This window comes from Psammomys obesus, unplaced genomic scaffold (assembly GCF_907164565.1).
Source record: "Psammomys obesus unplaced genomic scaffold, mPsaObe1.curated_primary_1811, whole genome shotgun sequence".
In the NCBI taxonomy this organism is placed as follows: Eukaryota; Metazoa; Chordata; class Mammalia; order Rodentia; family Muridae; genus Psammomys; species Psammomys obesus.
In genome coordinates, this window is record NW_026585895.1 from 45,163,438 (window position 1) to 45,179,417 (window position 15,980).

General features: G+C 47.5%; 1 protein-coding gene across 4 annotated transcripts in view; it reads left to right on the forward strand.

Annotated features, from left to right (window-relative positions):
- The window catches only part of Ttll11 (tubulin tyrosine ligase like 11), a 226,768-nt gene that overhangs the window by 24,935 nt on the left and 185,853 nt on the right, over positions 1–15,980 (forward strand). For 3 of the 4 annotated variants that reach the window (XR_008719351.1, XR_008719352.1, XM_055600409.1), the window contains exons 1-2: positions 9,291–9,356; positions 14,713–14,846. Coding sequence is in view for 2 of the 4 variants with exons in the window: in XM_055600409.1 (XP_055456384.1) it covers positions 14,715–14,846 (132 nt within the window). In the remaining 2 variants the exon portion in view is untranslated. Of the gene's footprint in view, positions 1–9,290; positions 9,357–14,712; positions 14,847–15,980 lie in introns of those variants that run through there. The other variant, XM_055600408.1, reaches the window with a different exon arrangement.

The window sequence follows — 15,980 nt, forward strand, 5'->3', positions numbered from 1 at the left end:
CTTCTTCTTCTTCTTCTTCTTCTTTCTCCTCCTCCTCCTCCTCCTCCTTCTTCTTCTTCTTCAAGATTTATTTATTATGTATACAATGTTCTGTCTATATGTACATAAGGGTACCAGATCTCATTATAGATGGTTGTGAGCTTCCATGTGGTTGTTAGAAATTGAACTCGATTCAGTCTCACTTTCAGGGTTAGGGGAGGCCTACGCCCATCTACCTTTGTCTAATGAATCCTCTGGGGGAACCTCTTCCCTTGGGGACATTATTTTGACAGCACTGAGTGCTTCAGAATGAGCCCCAAACACCCTCAATTACTGGAAAGGAAAGGAGGAGCAGGCTTTGCAGATCTGTAAACAGTGAGAAGCTGCATGTGGCAGGAAGCAGGCCTGCCGAGACCTGGGGAATGCTCCCAGGTCACTCACCAGGCGGTGACCACAGAGGATGACCTGCAGGCTTTGGAATCTCCCAGCTAAGTCTCTGCTCAGGCTGTTTCCTCCTGGGGGAGATTTTCCATCTCAAACCATCTTGTTTGGTTGGTTTGGATTATGGAATTTTTTTTTTCTCTGTGTGGCGTTGGGCATCCTGAGACTCACTATATGTGGAGATCCACCTGCCTCTGCCTCCCGAGTGCTAGGATTAGAGGTGTGCGCTACCACCACCCTACCTGGTTTTCTTGACATCCTCCTCCTCATTAAGAGATGTGCCCACCCCACCCCCACTCCCCAGATGCCTCTTCTGTGAAATGGGGAGATGATGGCTATCCCTCAGGCACTATCCACTTTTTCTTTTCGAGACTAGCCTGGAATTTTCCTAATGGGCTAGGCTGGCTGGCCAGTGAACCAGACCCTAGGAATCTTTCTGCCTCACTATAGTGATGGGATGGCAAATGGCCACCACCGTAATAACTTCTTTGTTTCAGGGTGTGTGTGTGTATGTGTGTGTTACCCTGTGTGTGTGTGTGTTACAGTGTGTATGTATGACTCCCACTGCTGGGGAGAGTCCTGAACCACCATGGGTTCTGGCCAAAAGGTGTCAGGCATGACTGGAGGTTTCCTGGTGGGAGGAAAGAGCCTCTGACGTGGAAGCTTCCTCAGCTTCGTCTCCATCTCAGTTAATAAACACATTGGCTGAGGATGAGACTAATTTGGGACTTAGCAGTGAACTGACAATTTACTGCTGTGGAGGAGTCAGGAGAAGAGATGGCTGCTGATGGCAGCCGGGTGTAATGGAACTCCTTTAGAGTTTATCACTAATATCGGATCTATGATGCGGCAGACGTGGAGCCATTTAGCGTCGTGTTTTTGCCGTTTGTGTCACCCTCGTAAATTGGAAAGTGGAGAAGGAGCACAGTGCTAAATTGGTATCAATTCTTTCCAGAGGTATTTGCTAAGTAAACTGGAATTTTAATTAAAACTGTAAGCCAAGAGGTAAATCACTGTGGAAGTTTGTGGATTTTTTTTTCTTTCTCCTGCCTATTGTAATCACCACTGATAAGCTTCTTCACAGGTGGGAAAGTAGATAGATCTCGGAGAGGGTATCTGGAGGGGAAGGCTGATGTCATGAGAGTCCTGGGTTACCCCCTCACACCGACATGGTTACTCCCCACCTTTACACAATTGGACAGCAATATTGATCTTTTAGAAAGACCTGGGACCAGAAGTGGAGGCGAGGTGGATGATAGGCCCTGCCCCACCTCTGCCAGCCGTGACTCTGAGGAGCTGATGATAACAAATGGGCTTAACATAAAATGCACGGTGCTTTAGTGTTGACTTGGTGAGCAATGGATGGCGCGCTCGCCCGGAGTGCCATACTGTATCTGCAGTAACGAAGGGGTGAACAGGAACGGGAAACTCCGTAGATCACAAAAATTGCCACTTTCCAGCAAAAGGTTGTTAATTACCCATCCACACGCTGTATTTATTGGCTCTATTAGAGGGTGAGTAATTGTTGTGTTCCCAGGAAGCACACAGGAGCCAGACGATACTGTTATTAAATTGGAAGGCTCCTCAGAGCACTAGTTAGCCCTGTGAGAGCCTCTCCTTGGGAGTCTCAGCTGCCTGCATCCTGGGGGACGGGATACAGGGATGGCAGCCTTTGGGCACATGAGGAGGGGCTCAGTCCTTACACACGGGCTGGCAACTGCCCGGTGCCTTCACTCCTCCGTGACTTGCCTTACCTTCTTCCCAGCACACGGCTGGCCTCTTGGCCCAGTCACCACACTGCCTTCCTTCTCTTCTCCTAGCTTCCTCGTGCAGTCTGCTCCTGCCTGTTCTCCTTTCTTGTCCTGCATCCACCTTAGCCCAGCTCCCCTTTTCCTCCACGTCACCCCCTCCTTGCAGCTGCAGAGCCAAGTTCAATCCTTAGCCAGCCTGGGAGTCCTGCAGCATTGACGTGGGGCGGGGTAAGGGGAGGCTGTGGGTCTCTTCCTTCCGTATCACCCAGAGCCCTGAGCTCCAGGCGTGCAGGACTGCCCACTATCCGCCCAACTTCCCTGACTCTTAAGTGGTCGCCTCACACTCAGTTTTCTTAACCACAGCCATTAGGACTCATTTTACATACCTGACATCAGGTGGTTCTGCTTCCTGGTTTCCTCAGAGGACTCTTCTCCTCTCCTCTTCTCCTCAGAGGGCATCTTCCCCTCTCTCTGTCATTAAGCATGGCTAGGGAGGCTCTCTCTCTGCCTTTCTCACCAGGGGACTTCATTAGTGGAAGAACAGCCAGGGAGCCTTGCTTTTCACTGTCCTGACTGGGCTAATTTAGCCCCCACTGTGTGCCAGACTCCTGCTTCATGGGTGTCCTTTCTCCTGAGTGGTTGTTTTCATCACCCAGCACCCCACTCCGGGGACACCATGCTGCTCATCTCTCGCAGATGATGAAACCACGGCTCATCACAGTTGAGAGGGCTGAGATCTGACGCCAGCTTTTCAAACTCCAGGCAAGGGGCTGGTCTGTAAGGACAGGCTCCCCAGAGGCTGGGCTGTGTGTTCTCCACCCACCTTCAGTTCTTGGCCCATCAGCCCATTCTCACAAATGGAAGGGAGACTAGAGGCTCGCCGTGGTCCCGAGCTGGTGTGTCTTGGCTGTCTGGGAGGACTACAGTGCCATTAGATGACATTTGAGTGGCAGAGAAGTAGGATGAGCTGGCCTTCCTCTTCTAGGGCTTGCTTTGATCTGCTCAAACCCACAGGTGTGTTGAGGGTTTGATAGTACTGTAGGCAGGATCTGAAATGTCTCCAAAGAGTCCTGTGGGAAAGGCCTGGTCCCCAGCCCCTGGCCTTATTGCAGAGTGTGGAACCTTTAGGAAATGCGGCCTAGTGATAGTATAGGTCATGTGGGGTGTACCCTTGAAGAGGTTGTAGATAAGAACCCTGGTCTCTCTTGCTTCCTTGCTAAGAGATAAATGGCCTTACCACCTGCTCCCCATCGTAAAGAGCTTGTCTCACCTCAAGTGCAAAAGCAAGATTGCCAGTCAACCATGTCCTAAAGCCTCCATGGCTGAGAGGCAAGACAGATACTTTTTCTCCTTAGTGTTCATCATTTCAGTACTTGTTGCAATGACAGGAAGTGGACTCCCAGGTTTTTCCCAGCACTTACTTTACTTCCTTCTTGAAGGTCAGGGGTGAATATTTAGTCTGTCCTGAATGTTCTATACATTCATAACATTCTTTTGTTATGATTTTTATGGTTTCTTTCTAGCTGGGTCTTGAACACCCTCATTGGGAGTGGCCACCGTTGTGATAACTACTGTGTAGAAGAGCAGGGCCCAGGTTGAGATGTCTGAATGAGATGAACCCAATGAGGGGAAGAAATCGAACATATAAATGTACCAAGACACTTATTACAGCGAGGCTAGGGGTGCCCCTGGGGCTGATTGGGCAGCTTGAAAGCTACAAAGAACTGTGGGTGGAAGAAAGCAAGGAAGAGACAGTGGGACCATGCCTTTTTGAAGTTCTCTGGGATTTATCCTTTAGGCTTCTGTCCCAGGTTGTAGATGGGCTTGTTTCTACACAGTAGGTGAGAAGGGTCTTTATCATTTATATTACCCTAATTTTGAACATGGTTTTCTGACCAGGAGTTGAAGATGTGCTGGGTTTGGTCAATAGGATGAACCACATGTGTGTTACATCACAGACAACTTCGTGGGGAAGGCAAGGTTTAATTAAGCCAAAAATGACTAAGTACTATTCATTGAGCTTCACATAATTTATATCAGACCTAAGAGTTGATGCCAGGGCTGTAACTATATTAAGCACATTTATGACATTTTCCTGAGGTGTCAGCCATACTGCTGGGTGCTCATTTTTTTTACATAGGCTAGCTGTCAAGCCATCTAGCTTAGTAGAATTAAAGAGTACAATCTTTGGAGAGAAATGGACATGGCTTGCAATTCTGGGTTTGCCACCACTGGGATTACATTTCTTTTGCAGAATGGAGGTAGATTTGCAAGAGAGCTACCATAAACAGTAACTGTTGCATTCACTGTGAGGGCACATTCAATTTTAAAGATTTATTGATTTTAAACTTATATGTGTTTTTGCCTGTATGCATGTTCACCATGTGTGTGCAGAGCCTGTGGAGGCCAGTAGAGGGCCTTTGTTCCCCTGGAACTAGATTTAAGGAGTTGTGAGCGATCATGTGGGTGCTGGAAATCAAGCCCAGGTCTTCAGAGCAGGACATGCTCTTGACCACTGGGCCGCCTTTCCAGCCCCTGGGCCACTGGTAATGCACTGGTTTGGGTGATTTCTCCTGTCTGTGTGCTTGTCCATGTCAAAGCATAGCTCCCACTTTCATCTTCAGTGGTGGAGTTTCTGTTCACACGGCAGCTTTAGGAAGAAAACCGTTCACAAAGTGCAGACGTGTGAACTGTGCTTTCATCGGCGACCGCTGCGACATTTCACTTTGAGAAACTCCAGGGGATGGAGTTTGAACCTAGCTTTTGAAAGGGGCCTTTAAAAGAGAGATGCTGGTATTAGTTCCTTAAGCGCAAATAGTCTCAAAGGACACTTGATGGCTCCAGCTCTTGGTTTAGCCTGTTTTGGTAGTATGCTTTGAGTCCTCTGGACAAGAGGGGGAAAGATTTTGGGTCCATCTTAGTGTGTCCCCTGACACAGGAACTTGGTGTCAGAGGTAGGGTATAGATGAGGGTAGGTTATAATACTTTACATTGTTCTGATACGTGACTATCATGATTAGCTCAGCATGTGGTGTGTAGTGATAGATTAGTCAGTTTCATATTCCAATAATGAGATGCTGGAGGCACTTTTCTTATAAGGAGAAAAGGTTTATTAAGTGCAGAGATGGGGATTGTCTCTGCAACCACCACAGCCCGCAGAGTAACAAATCATGAGAGATGAGACTACAGGTCAGTCCAAAATGACTCAGTAGTCAGTGTTGGTTCAAACTTCAAGAGTCTGACCCAAGTAGTTTGTTTTAGGCATAGTCAATCACAGCATAATTTGGTGTGAACTTTCCCTCATCCGATGTTCATAATAAAGCTGCACGGAAACATGACTTCATGGAAATGCTTTGTAAAGTACATGTGACACCTTTCACAAAGATGTGTCCTCTAGACTGACTACATGTCACACCTTTCATAAAGATGGGTCCAATAGACTGACTGAGGACATGAGCTCATGACAAGGGGCTGGGGAGGATCCAGTGTGAGTTCAGCCACACAGATAGTGCAAAGGTCAGCAGGCCATTAACCACTTTTGCTCCCAGCCTTCTGGGCAAGTAATAGGTTTACCCATCCCTCCCTTTGAAGGAACAACCCTGTGTTTAACAATCCTGGTTTCCATACTGTGAGCACAAGGACCTTTGTAACTCCCGCAATTGAGCTCATGGTCCTGGAGGGTTCAGTCTAAGATCACACAAACCCCTGGGGATACACCCAAGCAACAGGTAGCCAGGGGCTTTGGCCTCAGAGCCGGGTCTTTTTAAATGGTGTGTATGGCTACATGTGTCCTGAAGCACATGTGTGATCAGAGGACAGCTTTGTGAAGTTGGTTCTCTCCTTCCACCTTCATGTGGGTCCCAGGGATGGAATTCAGGTCACCGGGCTTGTGTGGGAAGAGCTTGTCCACTGAGCCATCTTGCCGGCCATGTTTAATTTTTTGTTTTGTTGAGATGGTCTCACTGTGTATCCCTGGAACTTGCTGTGTATAGACAGCCACTGATGGTTTTATCCTCTACCTAGTTTTGCCTTCTCCAGAATGTCTTATGGTGGGAATGATACATTGTGTAGCCATCTCCGATTGGCGTTTTTCCCTTTAGCAGTGTATACAATGATTCCTCTACACATTGTCATGGCTTGAAGGCGATGGCCCTGTCAGCACCAAACAGTGTCTCATTTCTGTCTGTACCACAGTCTATCCATTCACCTGCTGAAGAAGATGTAGTTGGCTATAAACACGTTTGTTCAGGCTTTTGTGTGGACACTGTTCCAACTCATTTGAATAAACACCAAGAAATATAATTGCCAGGTAATGTGGTAAGGGTATATTTGTCTCCTAAGTAACTGTGCACCTGTCTTCTAAACTGGCTATGCTGTTTCACACTCCCTCCAGAAAAGAATATGTGTGCTAACTAACTCTCACCAGGATTTGGCATTGTTAGTGTTTCCTGTGTTGGCCAGTCCAGCCTATCTATGTGGCTGTATTTTGTTTTACAACCATGTAGCTTTGTTTTCTGCTTTGACATCAGAAGGGTGAGGCCTCCTACCGTGTTTATCCTTTTCAAGATTGTTTTGGCCAATTAGAGATTTTTTTCATTCCATTTAGTTATAAGATTTTCTTTTCTATTTCTTGCTCAAACCAAGTCATGACTGTTTTGGGTAGAGACATTAAATCTATAGTATTGACATCTTAAATGATACTGTTTTTTCAATCTGTGAAATGGGATTTCTTTCCATTTACTTGAACTTTCATTAAAGACATTTACTCCCTTCCACGTTAGCTCTTAAGCATTTTATTCTTAGGGTGTTATATCACGGCTCTCTTGATTTTTCTGTAAACTTGCCATGCAGTCTGTAGGGTTTCCCACGTACAGATCCTGCCATCTATAAACAGAGGTCATTTTCCTTCTCCATTTCTAGTGAGAGTTTCCGTAGTCTCATTTGCCTGTTGCTTTGGTGTCGCTAACCCTGCGTTGAACGGAAGGAGAGCAGGAGAGCGGGCACTCTCGCCTTCCCAATCTTAGAGGCTTAGACTTCAGCTCTCTGCTGTTGAATATGTTCACGCTCTGAACAGAGGGCTTTAAAATTGTGCTGTTCTGTATTCCTAAGCACCCACATAGAATCTGGAACATGGTAATTATTGAACTGATGGAGTCTTTTAAAACTTGATGAGTTAACGTTTTTAAAGAATAAAGTTTTTATTCTTTGTTTTGTGCTTTTTTTGTTTCATTTTGCTTTGCTGTAGTTTGTTGTTGTTCTATAAGACCAGGTCTTACTCTGTAGCCCAGGTTAGCCCAGGCGAGCTTGGAACTCACTCTACAGCCCAGGCTGGCCTCAAGCTCATGAAAGTCCTCCTGCCTCAATTCCTCAAATATGTGTGTGAGCCACCGTGCCAAGTTTTAAATATTAGAGAGCAAGGGCACGGGTGGAAATTATCATCAGGCGGCACACTAACAGAGGGCCTGTGTTGGTCACCAATGATGGCAACGATGTCAGTACAGTTACAGTCCAGTTGCCAAGACAGTTTGCACTTCAGATTCCTCACCCAGTTGTCTTCGCCCTCTCTATATTAGCACTTAACAGCTGAGAGAGGGTAGCGTATGTTCCAACTCTTTGTGTTTATGGCTACTGAATAAATAACTAGCCACCCACTGGAAGTAAAGAAAATGAACAAGAAAAGCTATAAATTATAGATAGAAGTTGTCCCTGCCCATAGATGTAATAGCATATGCCTCACTGCAGCACAGCTTTGAAGCGACGTTAGCTGATTTAAAGGGCTTGCGTCTGCCGGCCTTGGTTTTAATTTGGGATGGTTGGAAGCATCACTTACCGCCATTTCATTAGTCATGCCATGCGACTCCACTGGGATGTAGGCCCTCAACCCACAGCAGATAAAAATTCTGATGAAGTGTCGTCTCAAAACAGGAACATCGAGTGGTTTTAATGTACGGCCATCTCTCTTTATTTGGATTTCTGACAAGCAGCTTCTAAATGGGAGCTAGCAGGTCTTCAGGATCCCCTTTAACAAGGTCATCTGAGTCACATTTTAAGAACATGGATGCAGAGCTCGCTAATGACCTTGAGGGTGGCTGAACAGAGCAGACGAAAGGACAGGTCTTTTTGTCTCAGCAAGAGGTTCTCTGCTTGAAAAGAATTGAAACCCTGGCACACATGCCAAAGAGGAACTTAGAACACTGGGAGGATGGTCTCAGGATGCAGACCATCTTACAGGAGCCACGGGCAGGGCGGGCCGCCAGGCTGGGGAGCACAGCAGGCCCGAGCAACTATAGTGAGACATGGTCCAGTCTTCCCGGTTCTCTCCACAGCTGCCCCTTCTCTCAGCAGACTGGATGTCACTTCTTCTCCCCACCGGGTCATCTCCAGCTGTTCAGTTTTGTCTTTTTCCTGCTGTGGGTCCAGGGGCCAGCAGAGGTTGCCTGGCATCTCTGACTTCCAAATTCCCAGAAGGCAGATTCTCTCGTTAGCTCATCTTGAGTCAGGTGACCATGCCTACCTCATTCATTTAGAAATTTAAACACCTGTGCTAAGGCTCAGGGGCTGTCTCAGTGACTGAGGATGCATCCTGCCCTGTGTGCGTGGAGGATGAGAGTGGAGCTGTTCATGAGGCAGGGCAGATGGAGAGAGGAATGACCCTGGCTATTTTATGGGACCAGGCTGAGGACTGCCATTTTCAGAGAAAGGGAAGGAAATGTGAGCTTAGGATTTGGGTTGTCTTGTGCTAGGTCCAAATCTTGACACCCCCCCCCCCACACACACACACACCAGACACACATCCTCCAGCTCTGCATGAACTAGGGCATATTTAGCGACTCCTTTCAGCCTTTTAATCAGCAAAATGGAAACAGTCTTTTATAAAGCAGTCATGGCAAAACAGTGCAGTGCCTGCCGAAGCAGGAGCGTACTCACTCCAACCCTGAGCGATGACCTGTGTGAGCCTACTCTACATGCTTGCTCCGAGGATTGAACTGCGAGATGTTTACCAAGTGTCATCTGTGAACCCCGAGCCCCCAGGGCGGTTGCTGCACCTCCTGTTTTAATATGAATCCCATTTCCCCCTCTTTTTCTAGTTCCCGTTCGGCCGGCGCTTGCCTTGTGACATCTACTGGCATGGAGTTTCCTTTCACGACAATGACATACTCTCCGGCCAAGTGAACAAATTTCCAGGTATCTGCTGGGAAGTGTTCCTAGATCCTACTATATCCAGGGTAGGATATAGTCTTCTGCAAGAACACGACAGTGTTTTCAGATCAGACTTGAGGACTCTTAAATGAGAATCTCTTGCTGGGCTGCTGTTGCCATGCGGAAGAAGTCAACTGGGAGTCGTGAGAACGAACACTCCTGAGGTCTGAGGATGCAGACCGGCCTTCACGGGCTAAAGATGTGCTTTCTCAGTGTCATTTCCACTGGCATGAAAACATGGGCTGGGAGTGAGGAGGTAGCTCAGTGGCTAGAGTGCTCGCTGTGTGGACGTGAGGTCTGACGTTTGACTTCCCCAGCACTCCAGGCATGCGGGTCCACGTGTGACCCCAGCTCCCTGGGGGTAGAGGCAAAGGATCCTTAGGGCAAGCTGCTAGCCAGACTAGTTGAATGGATGTGAGCTCCTGGCTCACTGGGGGCGTCTGCCTGAGTGAGTGAGGTGGGGAGTGGTTAGAAGGCTCCACAGATTAACCTCCAGGCCTCCTCACATGTGTATATACACATGCATGTTCACCAGCATGCATGTGCAAGCGCACACATGCATACCACACACACATGTAAACATATACAAAATAAAAGAACATACCTTGAACCTGCTGGGCTAGAGGTAGAACACAGGCCAGGACTAGATCCTGGAAATGAAGACCCCATCTGCTTTCTCTTCAGTGCCATATTGAAGGTCACCTCCATGTCTGCTGCTTCTCTGTCTTTCAGCCTCTCCCTCCATCTCTTCTGCAGTCACTCTTCCTGATGGTTGGGTAACAACAAATGCACAGGGTAGTGGGGCTTCTTAGGGAGGAGGGGACATCTGATTGAGCTTCTAAATTCAGGCCCCACACTTTGTTGTTGTTGCTGTTAATGCACTGTAATTGCAATGTTATAATAAAATAATAATTTTAAAGAAATAATCACTCAAATTCCATTCCGCATTTAAGATATTTTCTCCCAAAGTTCGATTTCTTTATTTTTACTTTATGTGTATGTACATGTATGTATGTATGTGTTTACATGTACGTGTTCCATGTGTGTGCAGTGCCTGTGAAGGCCAGAAGAGGACATCAGATATTCTGGAACTAGAGTTACATAGTGGCTGGGAGCCACCATGTGGGTGCTGGGAAATGAACCTGGATCCTCTGGAAAAGCAGCAAATGCTGTTCGCCCCTGAGCTCTCTCCAGCCCCAATTTTCTCAGACTTTAGCCCTGGCCGTCATCTTTATATTGCAGCTCACAGCGCAGGTCCCATAGCAAAGTGCCCTCTCTCAGCGTCATATCTTTTGCTCTTGTATTGAAAGGAGAATCAGCTTGTCCTTTTCTTTAGTATCCTGTCCCATATCTTCAAGAAACACCTCTTAGCTAGCCAGGTGTGGTGGCTCATACTTGTAATCTCAGCACTTGAGAGGCTGAGACAGGAGGATTGCCATGAGTTTGAGCCTAGCCTGGGCAACATAATTCATTGCAGGCTAGCCTAGGCCATGGAATGAGAGCATGTCTCAAGACCAAAACAAACAAACAAACAAACAAACAAACAAAAGCCCATCATTTCTCAGTATCCATATACCACACACTGGGTAGTTTGTGACACACACCAGGGGCTTTGAACTTAACCACTCCCTCATACACGGGTGCTGCTGGAGGCAGTACTTGGTTCACGCAGAGGGTCACAGGGTAGAGGCACAACATGGCTGCCAGGCGGTATGGAGCATCTTTCTTTAGTGGAATGTTTGCAAAAAGATTCAGGGACTTGTCTCCGGCCCTCAGTGAAAAAAAGATGAGACACAAGGAGACAAGGTCCACATCTGTCTTGGTTTAGGTACCTGCGGATGCCAGCAGCTCTCCTAACTCTGTAGGATAGCGCCCCCTGCAAGGCTTATGCTGAGTTACAAGAACCACCGTTCAGGAAACCTGGGCCTTCCGCTTCCTCCTGGGTGCTCACATGGCTCAGCAATGAGTGCCCTGTCCTTCGACAACACAGCAGTTATCCCACCTTTATTGGTTTTTGAGGGGAACAGAGCTGGAAGTTATCCCAAGGTCAAATTCATCCTCAGAGAGAGAAAGGGTTCTGTTAGAGAGTGAGAGCGAGCATCCAGCCAGGGTCCTTGCACACTGCTCTAATGGGCCTGCTGCTATTGCTTTTCTGTCTTGCTGTTCACACAAAGGCTACTTTTCATAAAAAGGACTTCTTGAGGTCGTGGGAGAAAACAATTTGCACACAAACAACACTCTGCATTGGCACGGGTTCTTGTGCCATGATTCGCAATTCATCAGAGGAGGCTGCATCTGTAGTTTCTTTCTACTCCTGCCTCCCCAAAGGCTGAGAGGGAGAGGGAAGCAGCGAAGGGTCTACATCAGGCAAAGGAAGGAAAGAGAAAGAAATGCTCCCAAAGGACTAGCTTTATACACGAACACTCACTCCAAAGAAAAGTGCTCCATTCTATGCTCAACATGCCAGTGACTGGAACACGTAATTTTCCACTTTGCAAGCAGCACTTAATTACTGTAATGACACAGCAGCCTTGGGAACCTCCAGGTGGGGAACAGCACAGCCACGCCCTCCACCTTGGACAGACAAAAGCCCACCAAGGTTTTTGCACCAAGCAGGGCAATTCCAGCCAGAACTGACTGACTTTTGGCTTCTGTTGTGTCTGGGTTTATCTGCCTCACACATATCCCGTTATCCTAAAGGCACATTTCTCATGTGGTGGATGACCAGGAGAGAATGTGCTAGAAATACAGCACAAACTGAGAACTTTAGGACACTCCTGTTATTTATCTTGTCTGTGTCACTGTATTAGCTATTACTTTCTTTTCTATGGGTACTTTTCTTTGTTCAAAATACATTTTATACCATAAGTGATATATTAAGATTTTTTTCATTAAAATATTCTGCTTTAGATAGGTCTTTGCTTTGGTGTTTCTGGTTTTGCTTTTGAGACAGGGTCTCTATGTAGCCCTGGATGGCTTGGAAGTCACTGGGTCAATCAGTCTGGCCTCTGCTGCACCCTTCCCCCCTTGCTGAGATTGCAGAAATGTGCCACACACGTGGCTCTGCCTTTTCTTTAAGAAAGTCCCAGATTGTCATTTCCTAGCCATAAGCAGCAGCCCTTTGCTGAGTTCCAAGTTCTGAGAAGTGAGGCACACAGGGCAGTTACGGGCCTCTCTGTGGGGAGAAAGAGAGCTTTAGGAAGGACTCTGTGAGTGACCAGTCAAACCCTGCTCTGAAGATCAACCTGTATGCTCTTTGTTGACTCCAATGGAATAAAGACCCATCAGCCCTGTGGCTCCAACAGAAGAACCTGGGGCTCAGAAGTAATAACCAGAGGCCAGCACTCGGTATCAGCAGCTGTGACTTGAGCTAGGGGTTTTTGCGGGGGAACTGCCACCATAGAAGCTGTCTAGGGATAGATGTGTATAAGCAACCCAGGGAGGCAGGCAGTCACAGAGCCTGGCAGTAGGGGGCAGGAGCCCAGGTGCCAGCTATGGTCCCAGGCAGTGAGACTCCAGCCCTCTGGGTAGGCTAGGAGGACTGGAAACAAGGTTGGAGAGAGGGGGTCCATGAGAGAGAATGAGGCCAAAGTCTCAGCTCTGTGTGTTGCTCAGGTAGCCACCAACCCACAGGAACAAAAGATATGACACCAACACAGAGGTCAGAAAAACACACCAAACCCCTCAGCTGCAGAACGGAACCAAAGTTTTTAGCAGAAGGGAACAGACTTAGAGCAGCCACTGCAAGTGACAGTGGGTTCCAGAGTCCAGGGAGGCTCTCAAGTGGGGAGAGGTTGCTTTAGGCAGAGGATGGAGTCTATAGTGCTGGAGCCCGGGAACACGAACAGTGCGGGGCATAGAGCGTGCGCAGCCTTTCATTGCTTCCATTCATATGTTTAGACTGGGAGCATGGGCTCGGCTCTGCCAGAAACCCAGATAACCCGGGGCAGGGGTGTAGTGTGAGAAGATGCCATTCCCACATCTACATGCACTGCGTGCAGAGGATGCCAGCGCTCTCTCTGACAGTAAAGTATAGCACACAAGCATGAGGACCTGAGTTTGATGACCAAAATGTATGTCAAAGAGCCAGACATGGTAGTGGTACCATAGTCCCGGTACTGGGGAGACAGGGACAGGCAGATCCGCGGGGCTCACTGGCCAGCCAGCCTAACCTAATTGTTGGGCTCCAGACCAGTGAGACACCCTGTCTCTACAAACAAGGCAGGACTGAGGAGATGTTTCAGCAAGAAAAGCTCTTGTTGTGCAAACATTAAGACTGGACTTCATATCCTCAGAACCTATGTTAATGCCTGATGGGCACAATGGCCTGTGTATAATTCAAGTACTTGGAAGACAGGGGCTCCTGGAGCAAGCTGGCTGGCTAGACCAACTGTATCATTGATCCCTGGGTTTGGTGAGAGACCCTGCATCAATGAATAGAGTGGAGAGCGATGGAGGGAGAACACACAAACAACAGTCACAGGCCTCCTCACACATGTACACACACACACACACACACACACACACACACACACACACTGAGAAAAGTGGCAGGCAGCTCCTGAGGTATGACCCCGAAGGTTGCCCTTCAGATGTACGACCAAACATGCCCACCTACCCACATGAACACAAGCACACAGGTACACACATACACACAAACACACATAAAGATAAAAACAGCCACATGTTTTTAAGAGAAACACTTCAGTCCCCTTTGGGCGAATAAATGAATGAGTTCGGGGAGAAATGAATGCCAGTGCTCACTCCCATAGCCTGCTAAGCCCACCACTCCGCTTGAGCAACACTACAAATCATGCTGTGGGTGCTCTCCCGCCTCCCGTCCTTGAATCAAGGGGAAAGATTTCATGCTGAAAGGTGTGTCTTTCTATCTCATCCCTTCAGTAGTCGTGAAAGATTAAAACAAAGCAGCTTAATTAAGCCTCTCATAATGTCACCAGAGTCCACTAGATAATCTCCCCAGGAAAACAGGACAGAAAAGATCCCTGAAATAATGTGTGCTGGCCACGCATTGAAGAGGGGCTCAGTTTTAAGTGCAAGGTAGAACTTCACTACCCACAAAGATGACAAAAGATGTCACAAGGCTCAGACAGGAAGCAAAAACTCATCCTTTCAATTGTTTTTCTTTTGTTTGTTTGTTTTGTTTTGTTTTGTTTTGTTTTTCAGGATTAAGGAGAGAGAATGAATCTACCTATTATCCTTACTTTACTAGAGCCTCCTAACCCATGAATCTCTGCTGCCCCAGAAAATGACCATGGTGGGTGGGAGGTCCCGAACAATGGCTGCCCCGGCCTGAGCCTCACAGCTTCTCCCCTCTCCCCAGGCATGACGGAGATGGTACGTAAAATCACTCTGAGCAGAGCGCTGAGAATCATGCAGAACCTGTTTCCGGACGAGTACAACTTCTACCCTCGCTCGTGGATTCTGCCTGACGAGTTCCAGCTCTTTGTTAGTCAGGTAGATGGCATGCCCACGGCCTGTGGTTCTTGAGTGATAACTGTGCTTGTGACTGTAGCTGTCCCGGGTCCTGTGTGCTGGGAGTTGGCCCGGGGGAGAGGGGGCGACAGGAAGTTGAGCGACCTGCTTGTACACCGTGAGTGTTGGCAGCCATCAACGCAGGGTGACAGGTAGGTTAACTGGAGAAGTGACAGTTGCTAGAGCAGGATGGTGGAGACAGGGAGCCTGCAAACCAGGGAGAGGAAGGAGAGGAGCCCACAGGTGGAAGAGGCCGGCTGGGGGATCTTGGGGGTGTGCACCCCAGCCATCTGTGCAGTTGGGCTGCTTAAAGGCTGGCCAGCAGGGCTAACAACTCGACATGGAAAGCCTTCTTTGTGTCCTGCTTTAAACTTGTGCCAGAATCAACTTTCCAATGGTTCAGCCCTTCCACCTTGAAAGCAGCATGTCTGAGCATAAACTACTCCAGAGCCTTGGCTAACAGTTTGAAATAGTGGTGGTGGGAAAGTGGGACTTGGAATCACCGTTTGCTTGAGTTTTTGCTTTTGACAAAGTTAACTCCAGACCATTTCAAAATGTTTGGCGAGTTCTGCAGACCATGCCAAAACTATGGATTACAGAGTAACAGCAACAAACCCTGGCCTCACTTAGACAAGTCAGCTACTTTTGTGGTTTTACTGTAGTATGGAACTGTACTTGCTGCTTACCATGACTTCTTTTAACCCTAGAATAATTTTATGTCACATTTTTATGAATATCTCCATTTTACAACTGAGAAAACCAAGGCTTTGAGAAATTATGGATCTGCTCAAGATGTATCATTTAAATCTAGAGCCAACAGTGAGACCTAGAGTCTGTTCGAATGCCTCAATGTTATTTTGGGGTCTAATATAAAAATCTAGAACTTGAAATAAGATTAGGATTTACCAAAACCAAAAATAGCTTTCTCATTTTGAAAGAGAAGTGCTTGCCCTGCGTGTGAGAGACCCTGGGTTTGATCTCCTGCATTGAAATAGGTGATAGATAGATAGCTAGACAGATGGCTAGCTGGCTAGCTAGCTAGCTAGCTAGCTAGATATAATAGATGGATAGATAGATAGATAGATAGATAGATAGATAGATAGATAGATAGATAGA